Here is a 14471-nt window from a genome sequence, read left to right on the forward strand (position 1 = left end):
CGTTACTCAAAGATCCATCAGGCTATCAAAGATTAGTCGGGAAACTTATCTATCTCACTATGACCAGACCAGATATATGTTATGCGGTCCAGACACTGAGTCAGGGCATGCATAATCCAAAACAGTCCCATATGAATGATGCATTGAAAGTTGTGAGATATTTGAAGAAATGCCCAGCTTTTGGGATTCTCCTTTCTCGTGATTGCAACATGGAAATGACAGCCTAGTGTGATGCTGATTATGCGGCTTGTCCCATGAGTCGAAGATCGATTACTGGTTTCTGCATCAAACTTGGAGAATCTTTACTTTCATGGAAGACAAAGAAACAATCCACTGTCTCTCTATCATCAGCTGAAGCTGAGTATCGATTCATGGCCAAGACCGTGTGTGAAGTAGTTTGGTTACGAGGCTTACTTAAGGATCTCGGAGCACAAGTCAAGGGACCAACCTTACTGTTCTGTGATAATGATTCCGCACTTAAACTTGCGGCAAATCCAATAGTACATGAAAGAACAAAACACGTAGAAGTTGATTGCCACTTTACTCGAGAGAAGATTCAAGAAGGGATAATCAAAACAGCAGGAATCGGGACTACGGAACAGCCTGCAGATATATTCACCAAGCCCTTATGTCAATGGCAACATACATATCTTCTAAGCAAGCTAGGTGTCTTAGACATATACAAGCCACCAGCTTGAGAGGGAGTATTGGAAGATATGCCAAAGATCTACCAGATTACGTTGGATATATCTTTGAGATTGTAATTGATTATTTTTTATCAATCTAGGATTAGATCTGATATACTAGGATTAGATACGATATACTTCCTTTTTCATTGAACATCCTCTGTATTATTTAATTCTCTTTGTACATTGAAACAATCAATGAAGTGCACAGAATACATTCTCTCTCATTCACGATATCCTTCGCGTTTCTTCTTTATTTTCTGACACTCCCTGTAACTAGTCATGCCGTAGGAAAGATTGCTGGTTTCAGGAGGCAGCAAGCCATGCAGAGTCCTCTACGCGGTGCAGTGGCCCACTGTGCTTCTTGTTCTTCCTTGCCATAGTCCTTGGTAGATAAGGCGATCTCGGTGATGATATCGGCTGACATTAGCATAACGTAGATACTCTCTACGTGCTCTCTCCATGTCACGCCCCGATCCTCATGGCACGCGCACATCCCTTATCTTTGGTCGATTTAAAATTTGCGATATCCCAGGACTATATATCGCCGACCCTTTCATTTATATATGCACATGCGGAAGCAGTCATAAAATCCCCAGACAATAAAGCAATGGGATATACAAGTAGGACTAGGAAATTGAACCTGAAAACCAACACCCTTATGCTCATATACAAGCCATACTAAATCGATTGGTTTCTACTCAAATTGATTTTATAACAATCGTCATCAGAATCCTACTCCGGATCATCCTCGGGGTCCTCCTCCACGTACTCTCCTTCGGGTTCCTCAACAGGGATCTCCTCATCAGATTCATGCTCTTTAGGCTCCTCATCCAAGTCCTGAAATGGTTATTCAATAACCACTGAGACAACGTCTCAGCAAGTTCTACCTCCTAAGACCCGATTAGTAAACTAATACACCTTAGGGCTGCCTATGCACAACATGAGTCGAGGACTTACCTTGGCCTCGCATTCCACCTGCATATTAGTACGATTAAATAGGCACCCAAGCAATCCCATCACAGATCGAAGCATCGATCAAATCGACCTAGTCGATTACACGTCAACAAGACCACTCACGATCATTTCCACTATTCCAACCAATTTACAACATCAATTCAAGGCAACGATCAATCGACCTAGTCGATTACGTATCAATCAACCATTCACCGATCATTCCATTAAATCAATCAATCCACAACATCAATTCAAGACAACGATCAATTGACCTAGTCGATTACATATCAACAAGACCACTTCCGGTCATTTCAACTATTCCAATTCAATTCCCAATTATGAATCACGGTCCTTAGGACACAACTTAATTATAGGTGGTAATCACGGCCCCACCGAGCAATTTTCTTAGATTTAGTGGCATCACGGCCCCACTCGGCAACTTTTAATATGTAGTGGCATCACGGCCCCACTCGGCAATATTATATGTAGTGGCATCACGGCCCCACTCGACAATGTTATATGTAGTGGCATCACGGCCCCACTCGGCAATGTTATATGTAGTGGCATCACGGCCCCACTCGGCAACTTTCAATATGTAGTGGCATCACGGCCCCACTCGGCAATATTATATGTAGTGGCATCACGGCCCCACTCGGCAATGTTATATGTAGTGGCATCACGGCCCCACTCGACAATGTTATATGTAGTGGCATTATCAACCGATGCCCGGTTATTCTTCAATTAATAACCAAAGATGATTCAATTTAGGAATAAATCCTAAAATCATTGATAAATCAATTTAGCACAAAATCAAGCTCAATTAAATAAACAGACTGTACAACGACAATCAGCACGAAATTTCGGTCGCTGGCCATCCCAGTTGAATTTTCGGAAAATAAATAATTAAACAATTAATTCCGAAAATTAAATAAATACATACAATAAATTCAATTTAGCATAATATAAAGCTCAATTAAATAAACGGAATGCACCACGATCATCAGCATAAAATTTGGGTCACTGACCATCTCATCCTTAATTTCCAAAAATAAATAATTAATTAATTAATTTCGAGGATTAAATAATTAATATTAAAAACTCAATTTAACTCAAAATAAAGCCCGATTAAATAAATGGACTTCACCACGGTTATCAGCATAATTTTCCGGTCACGGGCCATCCCGATTGAATTTTCAGGAAATAATTAATTAATTAATTAATTTTGAAAATTAAATAATTAATATTAAAAATTGAATTTAGCTCAAAAATAAAGCCCGATTAATTAAACGGACTTCACCACAGTCATCCACATAATATTCGGTTCCGGACCATCTCCCTTGAATTTTCGGAAAATAAATAATTATTTAATTTAATTCCGAAAATTAATATTTAAATGCTTAAAAATCTCACTTAGGCCCGAATCGCCTAATTAACACCCAATAAGGGACGGGAAAAATCCCAAGAAGAATCCCATAAATACTACAAGCAATTCTCTATCTAATTACACTAATTATTTCACTAATATGCAATGAAATTAACTAATAATTGCTAATCCATTCAAATCTAACAACCTAATTACACTTAATTAACACTAATCAACCTTTAAGTGTAATTAGCAAACTAAGAAGGCATTAGTGAGTAAAACTCACTCAAAACGACGGGCTCGACGCGAGGATTGACTTTCCTCAAAGCGGGCCGAGCATCCGGGCTCGGGAAGGCGGCCAAAACGGGCCAAAACCCCTCTGTCATACCCATATTCTTACTCTCGGTTCACTGCTGGTTGGGGCCGAATTGAGGACTGAGATGGCGAGGCAAGGCTGGCGAAGGGCGAAGGGAGCTTCGACGGGTCGAGGTGACGACGCACGGTGGCCGGAGGTGGTCGGAGGGAGCTCCGATGGGTCTCTACCATCCCTCATGACCACCGAACAGCAGCTGGCTAGGCGGTCTGTGGACGGTAGCTCAACTGGACGGGGTGGTCGGCACGGTTGGGCGGTCCCGGAGCTGTGACGGTGCATGGCGTGAGGCGGCAACAACGGCCTTAGCTCGAGATTTCGGTTCCGGTTGTGACAACAAGCTGCTGTCTCTGTTTTGCCCTTGCTGGTTCGAACGGCCGAGAGGGAGAGGAGGAGAGAGAAGGGCAGAGGGCATTCGAGCAGACGAGAGGGAGACGGACGACGGCGGTACTCTGGCACGACGGCGGCAGCAACTTCATCCCACAGCTCGCCGGTCGCTGCTTTTGCTTCTGTTTCCGTTTTGCTGGTTCGCACCAACAAGAGGAGGGAGAGAGGGTCGGTTACGAGAGAGAAGAGAGAAGAAGATAAGAGAGAGAGAGAGAGGATAAGTGTTGAAAAGTCAAAAAGTAGAAAAGAAAGGAGAAGCAAAGTTGAAGACAGCAAGGTATACGGTGGAGGGGCATTTCGCACGAGGGGGAAAAGGGAGAGAGAGAGAGAGAGAGCTTATGGGGAAAATGTGTTTGGCCAAAAGGGAAAAATAAATGGGAATAAATTCAAAAGAAAAGAATTTCCTCAAATAGAAAATTCTTATTTCAATTTCTTTTGAATAAGCTCATAAATTCCAAAAGAATTTCATATTAGAATTCTTGATTCCCCTCTTGTATTTTTGCATCAAATATCCCTCTTAATTTCTCTCAAATAACTCTTACAAAAATCAATTGATATCTCCATTATCAAATTGATTATTTTCTTCATCCAAGAATCCCTCATGCTTCTCAATTTCACAATCCTCGGCTTCAACTGAACGAAAACGGCCCTATTTATCCAGTCGAAATTAAAACCCGAAATCTGGATGTCACAATTATGATACCACTTAAATGGGGATGTCACGCCCTGAACCTCGAGCGCGCGCACATCCCTCGGTGGTCGATAGAAATTTGCGACGTTCCCAGAACGCGTCGCCGACCCTTTTCATTTTATTGCACATGCGGAAGCAAATTAACTAATCCCCTGACAATAACATACTTAGGATAGAAAAGCAGCACAACCAATTTCAAATCAAATACACTTTTATAAACACTTCAAGCTTATACAGAAGGTCTATGTCATAAAGAACTACTGAGCCACCTATGCTCCTGACCCTTCCGCTTCAAGCTCCTGGCTCTTCACACTATGGACCTGAAAATGGTTATTCAATAACCAGTGAGATATAAATCTCAGCAAGTTCCACCCCTAAGCCCCGGTTAGTACACCAACTCAACTCGGGGTATCTATCCAGAACTACCCCACCACAAGCAACAACCAACAGTCGATTCGCATACAACCTTACCTGGTATGCCATACCCTACACTTTATAATTCAGCACGATACACGCAATGCATATGACCATTAGATGATACATTTCATCAATCACATACGAGTCGCATCACAAGCGATCTCACCTGGCCATTGTCACACTCTGCACGTTATCGATTCATGCGTGTGTGCCATAAACGATGTGATTCACTCACGCATATAATTAATGCATCAATTTAGATCGAGCTATCGATCAATCGACTCGTCGATTACATGTCAACTCGACCTTGCCTCGGTCGCTTAATTGATACCGTACATTTCTCTCGTGATGGAATATCTAGTCGTCGAGCCTACATGCATTCTTCAAGACGACATACTTATTCATTGAGCCCACGTGCATTCTCCAAGGTGATGCATCAGGTCACCGAGCCCACGTGTCTCTTTAAGATGCCATACTGAATCAGTGAGCCCACGTGCATTCTCCAAGGTGATGCATCAAGTCACCGAGCCCACGTGTCTCTTTAAGATGCCAAATGTACTCATTGAGACCACGTGCATTCTCCGAGGTAATGCATCAAATTACCGAGCCCACGTGTCTCTTTAAAGATGCCAAATGTACTCATTGAGACCACGTGCATTCTCCGAGATAATGCATCAAATTACCGAGCCCACGTGTCTCTTTAAAGATGCCAAATGTACTCATTGAGACCACGTGCATTCTCCAAGGTGATAGACCAACTCACCGAGCCCACGTGCCTTCTCCGAGGTGATGTATAACCTACCATGGATCCACTATACACATTTTTGGCGTTGTAAACCGACGCCCGGTATTTTCTAATCAAAATACCTATATTTCACAATCACTCACACAATTACACAAGTCATCACTCAATTCATGCGGATGCCCATGCATTTACACATCCATTCACTTCATAAAATCAGCACACGTGAATTTTAGACATTTTTCGCATTCTGGATGAACAGTGCTCGTGAACAGTGCTCGGTGAACAGTACTCATGAACAGTAATCGTGAACAGTACATGTGAACAGTATCATGAATAGTGTCGCATGAACAGTAATTCCCAGAATTTAATAAACTATAAATTAAATTCAGAAATCATTAAAAGCATTAATTAAAGCAACCATCAATTAATTAAAGCCAAGCATACTTAATTAACCACATTAAGCAAATAAAGCAAGATTAAGCTAGACTAATCTAATCCATCCATCTAACCACCTATCTTAGGGCTAATACAACTTAATTAAATCACTTAAACTAGAATTAAATCTAACTAAACCAACCTAAGCAAGTTTAGGCACTAATCGAAGGATTATGAGCTAAACTCACCCGTTAAGCGGACCGGAGGCACCGACGCGGCGGCGACGACAGTGGCTACGCACCGGGACCTCAACAACGACGATCTAAGGCGGTCCCAAGCTCAACACAGCAACCACAGCTCGGACTCCCACTGAAAACACTGAAAAACAGCCCTGCCGGAGGAGAAACTGAGTTGAATGGCTTGGCCGGAGCTCCGGCGAGGGGTTTGGCCGGCAACCGGCGACACCTGGGGGTCTTGGGGTCTTGCTGGAGGTTGGGATGGGCAAAGGAAGGGTCGGAATTGGAGAAAAATGGCCGAAAACGCGAAACAGTGCAGGCTGCAGGCGGACCGACGGACCGGCGACCGGTTCCTTCACGGCGGCGTCCAGGCCGGCTGGAGACTCTGTTCGGGACGAAATTGGTCTCGTTGGAACGTTCTGTCTCTCCCGGTCACGGTGATAGGTGGCTTGTTGGCTGATTCATCCGGGAAGATCACTTTTGACTCGATTATTTACCGAAGGGTCAGCTGGAGCAGAAACTGGAGGAGAGGGAAAACGAGGAAGAGAGGAGCTCGTCCGCTTGGAGGCCGAATGGGGGAGAGAGAGAGATGTGAGGGCTGGTGTCACACCTCATTAAGGCCATTAAATGGCCACTTCAATTCCCCATACAAAGTGACATCATCTTCTCTCTCTTCCTTTGCCTTATCCACATGCTTTTAGGGGCATTTAGGTCATTTCCACCTTGCACAAATTACTCATCTGACCTTGGGCTGAAATTGGTGGATGGGCCTAAGGATTGGGCTTGGCCATGAATAGGAATGGGCTTGGGAATTGGATGGGCTTGAAATGGCCAAGAATTGGCCCATAGGCTTAGAAGATGAATAGTTGGTTTGGCCCAATGGGCTCATTTGCTTGACTTAGGCCCATTTGGTGGCTGTCCCAACTTGGGCCTAAGGCCCACACTAGCTTGGCTCGGCCCACTTCCTCACGGGCTTGCTTCCTCCGTCCGAAAATCCCTTTTTCAATTGCTCAGCTTCACTGGCTCGTTGACTGTTGAAGCAGGCTTCATCTAATGTAAATAGGACATTCCCGATAATTCAAGCTCAATCTTTAGTCCTCAAGCCATGTCAATTTCGCCTAATGCCATTTCGGTCACAACTCAGACTGACAGGCGGCTCCGAGGATTCACGCGTAACCGACTCGTGCCAAACCACGTTCAAGACATCTCGACGCATGGACGTCCTTGACTGCACGAAATTACGGAGGATAGATTCTTATTTCAAAGTACACGATCACTGAGGATCGACATAGGGTCGTTCACGGGTTCGATAATGGTAAACGGAATCACCCGTCGTTCCATTATGTTCTGTCCGCAAATCGACTTCTAGTCGTCCTTAGAATCGGCCTGCCTATCTACAGGATCATCCTCACGCAAGTTTCATGGTCAAGTCGTTTTCCTAGGTCGAGTCCTTTAGTCGTACGAGTTTTGTCCTCATTAGCCTTTCCCCTCAAGGTCAGTATCTCAGAAGTGATCAATTCCGAGTGAGATTAACCAACAATGCATTGACGAAATTCACATTCATTCATCCCTTATAGGGCTCGAATTTCAGGATGTCACACTCCAGGTCGAATTTCAGCAAAATCCAGACGTAATCATCCACGCAAGGTCGTGGCTTTGTCTATGATGCCTTGTTCTCCTTGGGCAACCTTATCCACCATCCAAGTATGTCAAGAGAAATTAGTAACCCTGTCGATAGAGTCAAGCAACAGTTTATCCAAGATAAGAATTTTAGGCTGGCGAAGCACCATAATTTAAAATAACAGAGAGACCGTATGGCAGGAATTGAGACATCGCATCTAGGTTAGGACCTATTCTAAGTAGTTGTCAGACCTTGAGTACGCCTAGCACTACACAATTTATATTATGGGTTATATTCATGTTAGTGTGACAATTAATCCAAATAATTATTCGACTTGCGAAATTCTAGGGTCTTGTGGGATTCAAAATTGGAAAATTTCAGCGTTGGTAGGATTTTAAGGCTGCTGATAATTTTTTAATCATGTTAGTGAAAAATTATAATTAGCAACTTGCTTATCATGTCACTTGTTAGTAAGTTATCATCGCCATCGGAATTAACGTCCATATAATATAATAAATTATCAACTTGTTCCAAGGGCTGACATTGGCTTTTTAATCGGGATATATATGAACTTCCATTGATATAGAAATTCCAATTATCAATTTGAACAGTGATGAATAGAGTAATACAATTATTTATAGCAAAATATTAGTTTATTCCGCGCATGTGGCATGGGGTGATGGACTTTTTGGCCCCTGACTCACTGTCAAGACAAATAATTTTGTGAAAAATCCAAATGAGGGTTTTCCAAATTCATGTTGCTTTTTGCCATAGTAGCTTCCGGAGGCTCTTACAGATGCAGATTTTCCATGTCTCCCATCTGCTTTAAAGCTCATTCACTTTGTGCTATTTATTTCCAGTGCGGAAAATGGAAGAGCATAGCTTTCTGAACCGTCAATGAAGATGGAATATGTTGAAATTAAACTAATCTTCTTGTGTAGGCTATTGAGTATTGACAATTAACTTTGTAAGTCAACATTGACTAAAAGCAGTAAGCACGTGATGGGTCATTGCCTATCCATCCAATGTATCATTTGGCCACATCCACAGACAAGAATGTACCTTTATCTTCCACAAAAATAAATTAGTTAGAGTATGATAATTAAAGGAGATTCAGACTTGAATATTTGGTTTTTAATATTTTCTTTTGGACGCACTGGATTTTTTTATTTTTTTGGTTGGAAATTCGTACTTGAATTCACCTCATCATTTTTGCCATATCTCCCCCTTTTTCTTTAATTTTTTTCCTCAATTCTTTTCCTCAATTTTCTTCCATTTTGCCTTTTTTTAACGCATGACGATTGGATGCTCAGAGCAATTAACTTTCAAGAAATATATTTCCAAATTACATATGTCGACTCGGTCATACTTTGAAATAATTAGTAAAAAAAAAAATTCATTATCGATAATAATTTATATTTAAATATTTATATTTATTTATTTTTATAAGGGTTATAATTTTAAAATTGTTTAATTTCCGCTGATCAAATGGTGCTTTGTCAAAAATTAGTCAATCCTTAACGAAAAATTGAATAAGATAAAAATAAAACCGCCACAGAGGCGTGGAAAATGACAAACGGTTTGACTTCCCAACGGTCATTGTTATTTGTTTACATCCAGGGGTTCTTGGAAGCCTCAATGGATCTGGTCCACTCCAAGGAACCATTTAACTGTAGAAATTCCGCGCGGACGGAGCATCTACTTCTCCAATAATCAACCGGGCCAGAGCATTGCATTGTCAAGAGTCTGTCCGAGGAAATTTTCCGAGCATCCGAAGTCTCCTTTCCTGCTGCAAATGTCGCAAGAAGGTCCTCACGGCGTTTCGGGCTCTGCATCATCAGCTCCGGTGACAGGAAACAACTTCGACGTGTTCCTGAGCTTTAGAGGAAGCGACACCCGAAAGGGAATCACCGATGTTATCTACGAGGGCCTTGTTCAGGCCGGGGTTCGCACCTTTAGAGACGAAGAAGAGATTTCCGATGGAGAGTCCATCTCAAAGGAGCTTCATGGAGCAATCAAGTGGTCGAAGATTGGCATCCCGATCTTGTCAAGAGACTATGCCTCGAGTAAATGGTGCCTCCGAGAACTGGCTCAGATGGTCGAGCAGCTCAATGATGGAATGATCATAATGCCCGTCTTCTTTGAGATCCCCGTGGATCATGTGAAAATGAAGGACGGGGAGGGTCCCTACGCCGCTAAAATTGAGGCATACAAGAAGGACCCAACAGTAAAACCGCATATGATCCAGGAATGGGTGGATGCCCTAAAGAAAGTGACGTCTTTGAAAGGGCGGCAAGTCGATTGTGGGTAAGGTTTAAGGATCTGTAACTAGTTCTGCAAGCGTTTGACCATTCAGTCACGTTCACCTTTCATCAGTCTCAGATCTTTGTCCACAGTTACAGTGTCCATGACGTAGTGTTCTTTCCTTCGTTCTTAAATTCTTTCTGTTTTCTAGGCAAGGAGAATTTGCAAAAATTATGGTCTCAAAAGTTTTGAAGAAATTGAGAAAGACTAAGCTCAATTTGTCCGACAAATTAGTTGGGATTGAAGAACACTTGACTAAGCTGAGAAGAATGTCGGATACTGACTCTAGTGACGTGCGGATGATTGTCATCTCCGGCATTCCAGGCATTGGCAAGACAACCCTCGCAAAGTCTGTCTACAATGATATCTGCCACCTCTTTGATCGTTGCAGTTTTCTAGGTGATATTCAAGAAACTTCTGCAAAGAAGGGTCTTGTAGCTTTGCAACATCAGTTGGTTTCTGACATCATCCGAAGGGACTTGGCAAACTTCAACTCGGTTGAGGAAGGAGTTAGCTTCCTCCAAGATAGATTCAGCACATTGAAAGTCCTCATCCTCTTGGATGATGTGCATGAGAAGACTCAGCTTGAAGCATTGGTTGGAAGTCTCAATTGGTTTGGTTTAGGGAGTATAATCATTATCACAACCAAATATAAATTAGTTCTCAGTGGGCGTGAAGTAACAGAAACTTATGATGTCACAGAGATGAATCATGGTGATGCTCTAAAACTTTTCTGTAGACATGCCTTTGCAAAGGATTGTCCAGAACATGACTATGTTGATCTCTCTCAAAGAATTGTGTCTGCCACTGGAAGACTTCCTTTAGCTCTTGAGCTCGCAGGTTCACAATTGTCTATGTTTCGGGAACAAAAAGAAGTATGGGAAGCTCTGCTGGAAAAGTTAGAAAAACTACCTGATGATGATGTCCAGAAGAAGTTGAAGATTCATTATGAACTATCGAGCAATTCCCAACGGCATATTTTTCTCAACATAGCTGTTTTCTTGTGGGAGTGGATAAAAAAAATAGCATCTTACATGTGGAAGGAACTTGGCTTGTTCCCTTCTCTCGAACTCGAGAAGCTCTATCTCATGTCCATGATAAAGATTGGAGATGGCGATAGGATATGGATGATCAACTGAGGAAGCTTGGCAGGCAAATTGTTCAAGACGACCGCATGAAACATGGGAACAACAGTAGACTATGGGCCACTGAAGCTCGGAAGATTTTTAAACAAGATGAGGTAAGATTTGACATTTCCTTTTTAGTCTGTCTATTGAATATTTAACTCTCCTTGTTTTGATCCCCTTTGGAAAGAGCAAAACATAAATGATCCTCAGTTCTCTTCTGTATTGGGGTTACACTGGCTTCTGTCTAAAAATTGTGTTTGACCAACAAGCCAAACAAAGGTCGAAGCTCTGTGTCTTGACATGGATACCACTGAGCAAAATGACATGGATGATCGATCGCAGACCTGTTTGACTGCTGATGAATTTAAAAGAGTGCCAAATCTCCATCTCCTCATTTTGGATCACTTTGATATCAAGCATGATTTTAGCAATCTTCTTTTGAAGTTACTTTGGCTCCGTTGGCATGGTTGTCCAATAGCGTTTAATGTAATCAATTTGAATTTGGTGGACTTGGTCATTCTCGATTTACCGTGGAGCAAGGTAACTGAAGGTTGGGAGGGTTGGAATAATATAAAGGTAGCTCAAATACTTTGCGTTTCCCTTTTAACTTGAACACTTACTGCAACATTAACAGATCCTGTCTACTTGTATTGCTTGCAGTTGTCAAGGAAAATGAAAGTCTTAATTCTCAGAGGCTGTGTTGACTTGATACAAACTCCAAACTTCTCTAATTTCAAGGCTTTGGAGATACTGATTTTAGAATATTGCTCTCATTTGGTTCAAATTGACCCATCGATTGGTCAGTTGCAACATTTGCAAATTTTAGATCTGAAATTCTGCACTGACCTCAGTAACTTGCCCAGAGAACTTGATTCTCTGGAAGCTTTGAGAGAGCTCCGACTTGATGGAACTTGTGCAGAAGATATTGTGGTCTCCGAAGATATGAAGCATCTTAAAACTGTCAGCGCCTGCAACTGTAAATCATTGGCACAAGTATCTAGTGAAATTGGTGATATAAAATCTCTAGAATTTCTTTCGATGGATGGCTCTGAACTTAGGACACTCCCAGATTCCATTGAGAGGCTAGAAAAGTTGAGACAACTGTCTCTGAGGGATTGTCGGTTGATGTGGAAACTTCCAGACGCCATTGGAAAATTGACATCATTAGAGAATCTGGATCTCTCGAGCACAGGAATAGATAAATTACCACGTGCCATTGGCAATATGTGAAATTTGAAGGTGCTGAAAATGGATGGAAGTTTCATTAGAAAGTTCCCTCAATCTATTGGAACGCTGAAGAAGCTTGAGGAGATTCATGCATCACGCTGCAGGAGTTTGGAAAAAATTCCTGAGGAGATCAAAGGTTTGTCTAGTTTGAGAATTTTGGTGTTGTCATATACCAATATTCCCAGCCTACCAGAGAACATCTCTAGTCTTTCCCATCTCCAAAACCTTGATTTATATGGCTGCGACAATCTTCATGCGGTTCCTCTGCTTCCCTCTAGTTTAGCCGCTTTGCATCTCACTTATGACTCAAGTAAATTGAAGTCTTTGGATATTTCAAATCTGACCAATCTCAAAGAGTTGTGCCTTGCCAATTATGTGGAGGAGGCATCTCCTGGCGCAGACGGATATTTAATGGTGGAGCCGCTCAGCCTTTCTGGGATTGGTGAAGTGAGAAAAGTTGAGACCTTGAAGTTGTGCCTCTCAGGCTTCAGTACACTGCCAGAAATGGGTGCTCTTTCACAACTAAGGAAGCTTGATCTTCAATGTCCAGATCTGCAACACCTCCCACAACTACCCAAAAGTTTGAAAAAACTGACCCTCCGTGACTGCAAGTCCTTAAAGACATTGCCCGAATTCGAGTATCTTAAGTCTTTATCTGGATTGGAGCTTCTCTCATGTTCAGTAATGGAAATCCAAGGACTTGGAAATCTCTCATCCTTGGTAGCCTTGCTTATTTCTCACTGTGAGCTGGTAAAGCTAGATGGCCTCGAATGCTTGACATCCCTGAGAACATTGACCGTCTCATATTGTGATTCCCTTCAAGGATTGCCAGATTTGTCAAACTTGAAGCAGCTGAGAACATTTAATATCCAACATTGCAAGAACATACCTCGAAAGGACAGCCTCTAGTAGTCGAGTTCCCTAGAAAGGCCTGATATTTTCGAAGTTCATGGTAGGCCACTGATATAAATTAGGAGTCGAGAGAGATCCATTTCATGCTTCCTCAAGCAAGTCTGAAGTTTCTGAGGTACATTCTAAAGTTCGTGCGTCTTTACAATTTAATGGTGAGCCATAAGTTCCAGTTCCATTGTTTGGACTTCCTTGTAACTGCAATTCTTCCTTCTTCAAAGTTTCTTTTTTATCTTTTCCCTTCTATAGAGAATGCAATATCTTTCCTTTATGAAATTATTCTCAACAAGGCCCAGAAATCGCCTGGTTTACTTTCCTAGCCTTGAAGAGAATACGTACTGTTTCTGATGACTTAGAATGGAATGCATATTACTTATACAGTTCAACTTCATTGTCCTGTTTTCACAAATATGCAAATAAGTGCATGAATCATCATTTCGGAGTTTCCAATTCATCCTGGTCATTGTTGTTCTTAATTTCTTTCATCTACCTGACCGATTATCATTAATAAGATAATTTGCCCATTTATTCAATATGCATGGAGTATTCGCTAGCGGGAGTATTGTAATGGAAGAACTAACTGGACGTGCAGTGATCTCTATTCAATTATTTTGCCAATTGATGATGAATAGAATAGTCACTCCAAATGCAATGCAGAAAAACCACATATATGCCTGTACACCCATATATAGACAATACTGGAAAAAAAAATCACCATGGCATGCGCCGTTTATGTGGGAGTTTTATATGTGATTAATGAGAGGCACCTGATAACCCTGATGATCTAGATGATTATAGGATGAAAAATTTCAAAAAGAATGATGAATTGATTTTACTGAACATCATCCGGCATTAGTTTGTTGTTTTTTTTCCCCATTGAATAAATTTTGTACGCAAAGTGGTTTATCTACTTGAATGAATATCATTTGACTAGCTTGAGTGTTTTTCGGGTAGTCTGAAATATCACTGTAAACTGATGTCTCGGGCTAAGCGGCCGACTTAGGCTGACCAGCAGGTAACAATGCTGCATCATAAATTACCTGGATTATTATAGCA

General features: G+C 41.8%; 2 protein-coding genes and 1 long non-coding RNA gene across 3 annotated transcripts; 2 read left to right on the forward strand and 1 right to left on the reverse strand.

The window, feature by feature from the left end:
• Positions 1–4647: 4647 nt before the first annotated feature.
• LOC120291156 lies at positions 4648–6725 on the reverse strand. The gene is made up of 2 exons (XR_005549006.1): positions 6240–6725; positions 4648–4774 (listed from the first exon to the last, which is right to left on the reverse strand). It is a non-coding gene; the product is annotated as an uncharacterized LOC120291156 (long non-coding RNA).
• A 2788-nt stretch (positions 6726–9513) lies between these two features.
• Positions 9514–11307, forward strand: LOC104437232 (disease resistance protein RUN1-like). Its single transcript, XM_010050140.3, has 2 exons — positions 9514–10155; positions 10304–11307. The coding sequence occupies exons 1-2, from the start codon at positions 9644–9646 to the stop codon at positions 11289–11291; spliced, it is 1500 nt and encodes a 499-aa protein (XP_010048442.2). The 5' UTR covers positions 9514–9643; the 3' UTR covers positions 11292–11307.
• Positions 11308–11326: 19 nt separating this feature from the next.
• LOC120291291 (disease resistance protein RPV1-like) lies at positions 11327–13806 on the forward strand. The gene is made up of 3 exons (XM_039308463.1): positions 11327–11392; positions 11547–11855; positions 11940–13806. The coding sequence occupies exons 1-3, from the start codon at positions 11327–11329 to the stop codon at positions 12507–12509; spliced, it is 945 nt and encodes a 314-aa protein (XP_039164397.1). The 3' UTR covers positions 12510–13806.
• The last annotated feature ends 665 nt before the right edge of the window (positions 13807–14471 follow it).

This window comes from Eucalyptus grandis, chromosome 3 (genome assembly GCF_016545825.1).
Source record: "Eucalyptus grandis isolate ANBG69807.140 chromosome 3, ASM1654582v1, whole genome shotgun sequence".
In the NCBI taxonomy this organism is placed as follows: Eukaryota; Viridiplantae; Streptophyta; class Magnoliopsida; order Myrtales; family Myrtaceae; genus Eucalyptus; species Eucalyptus grandis.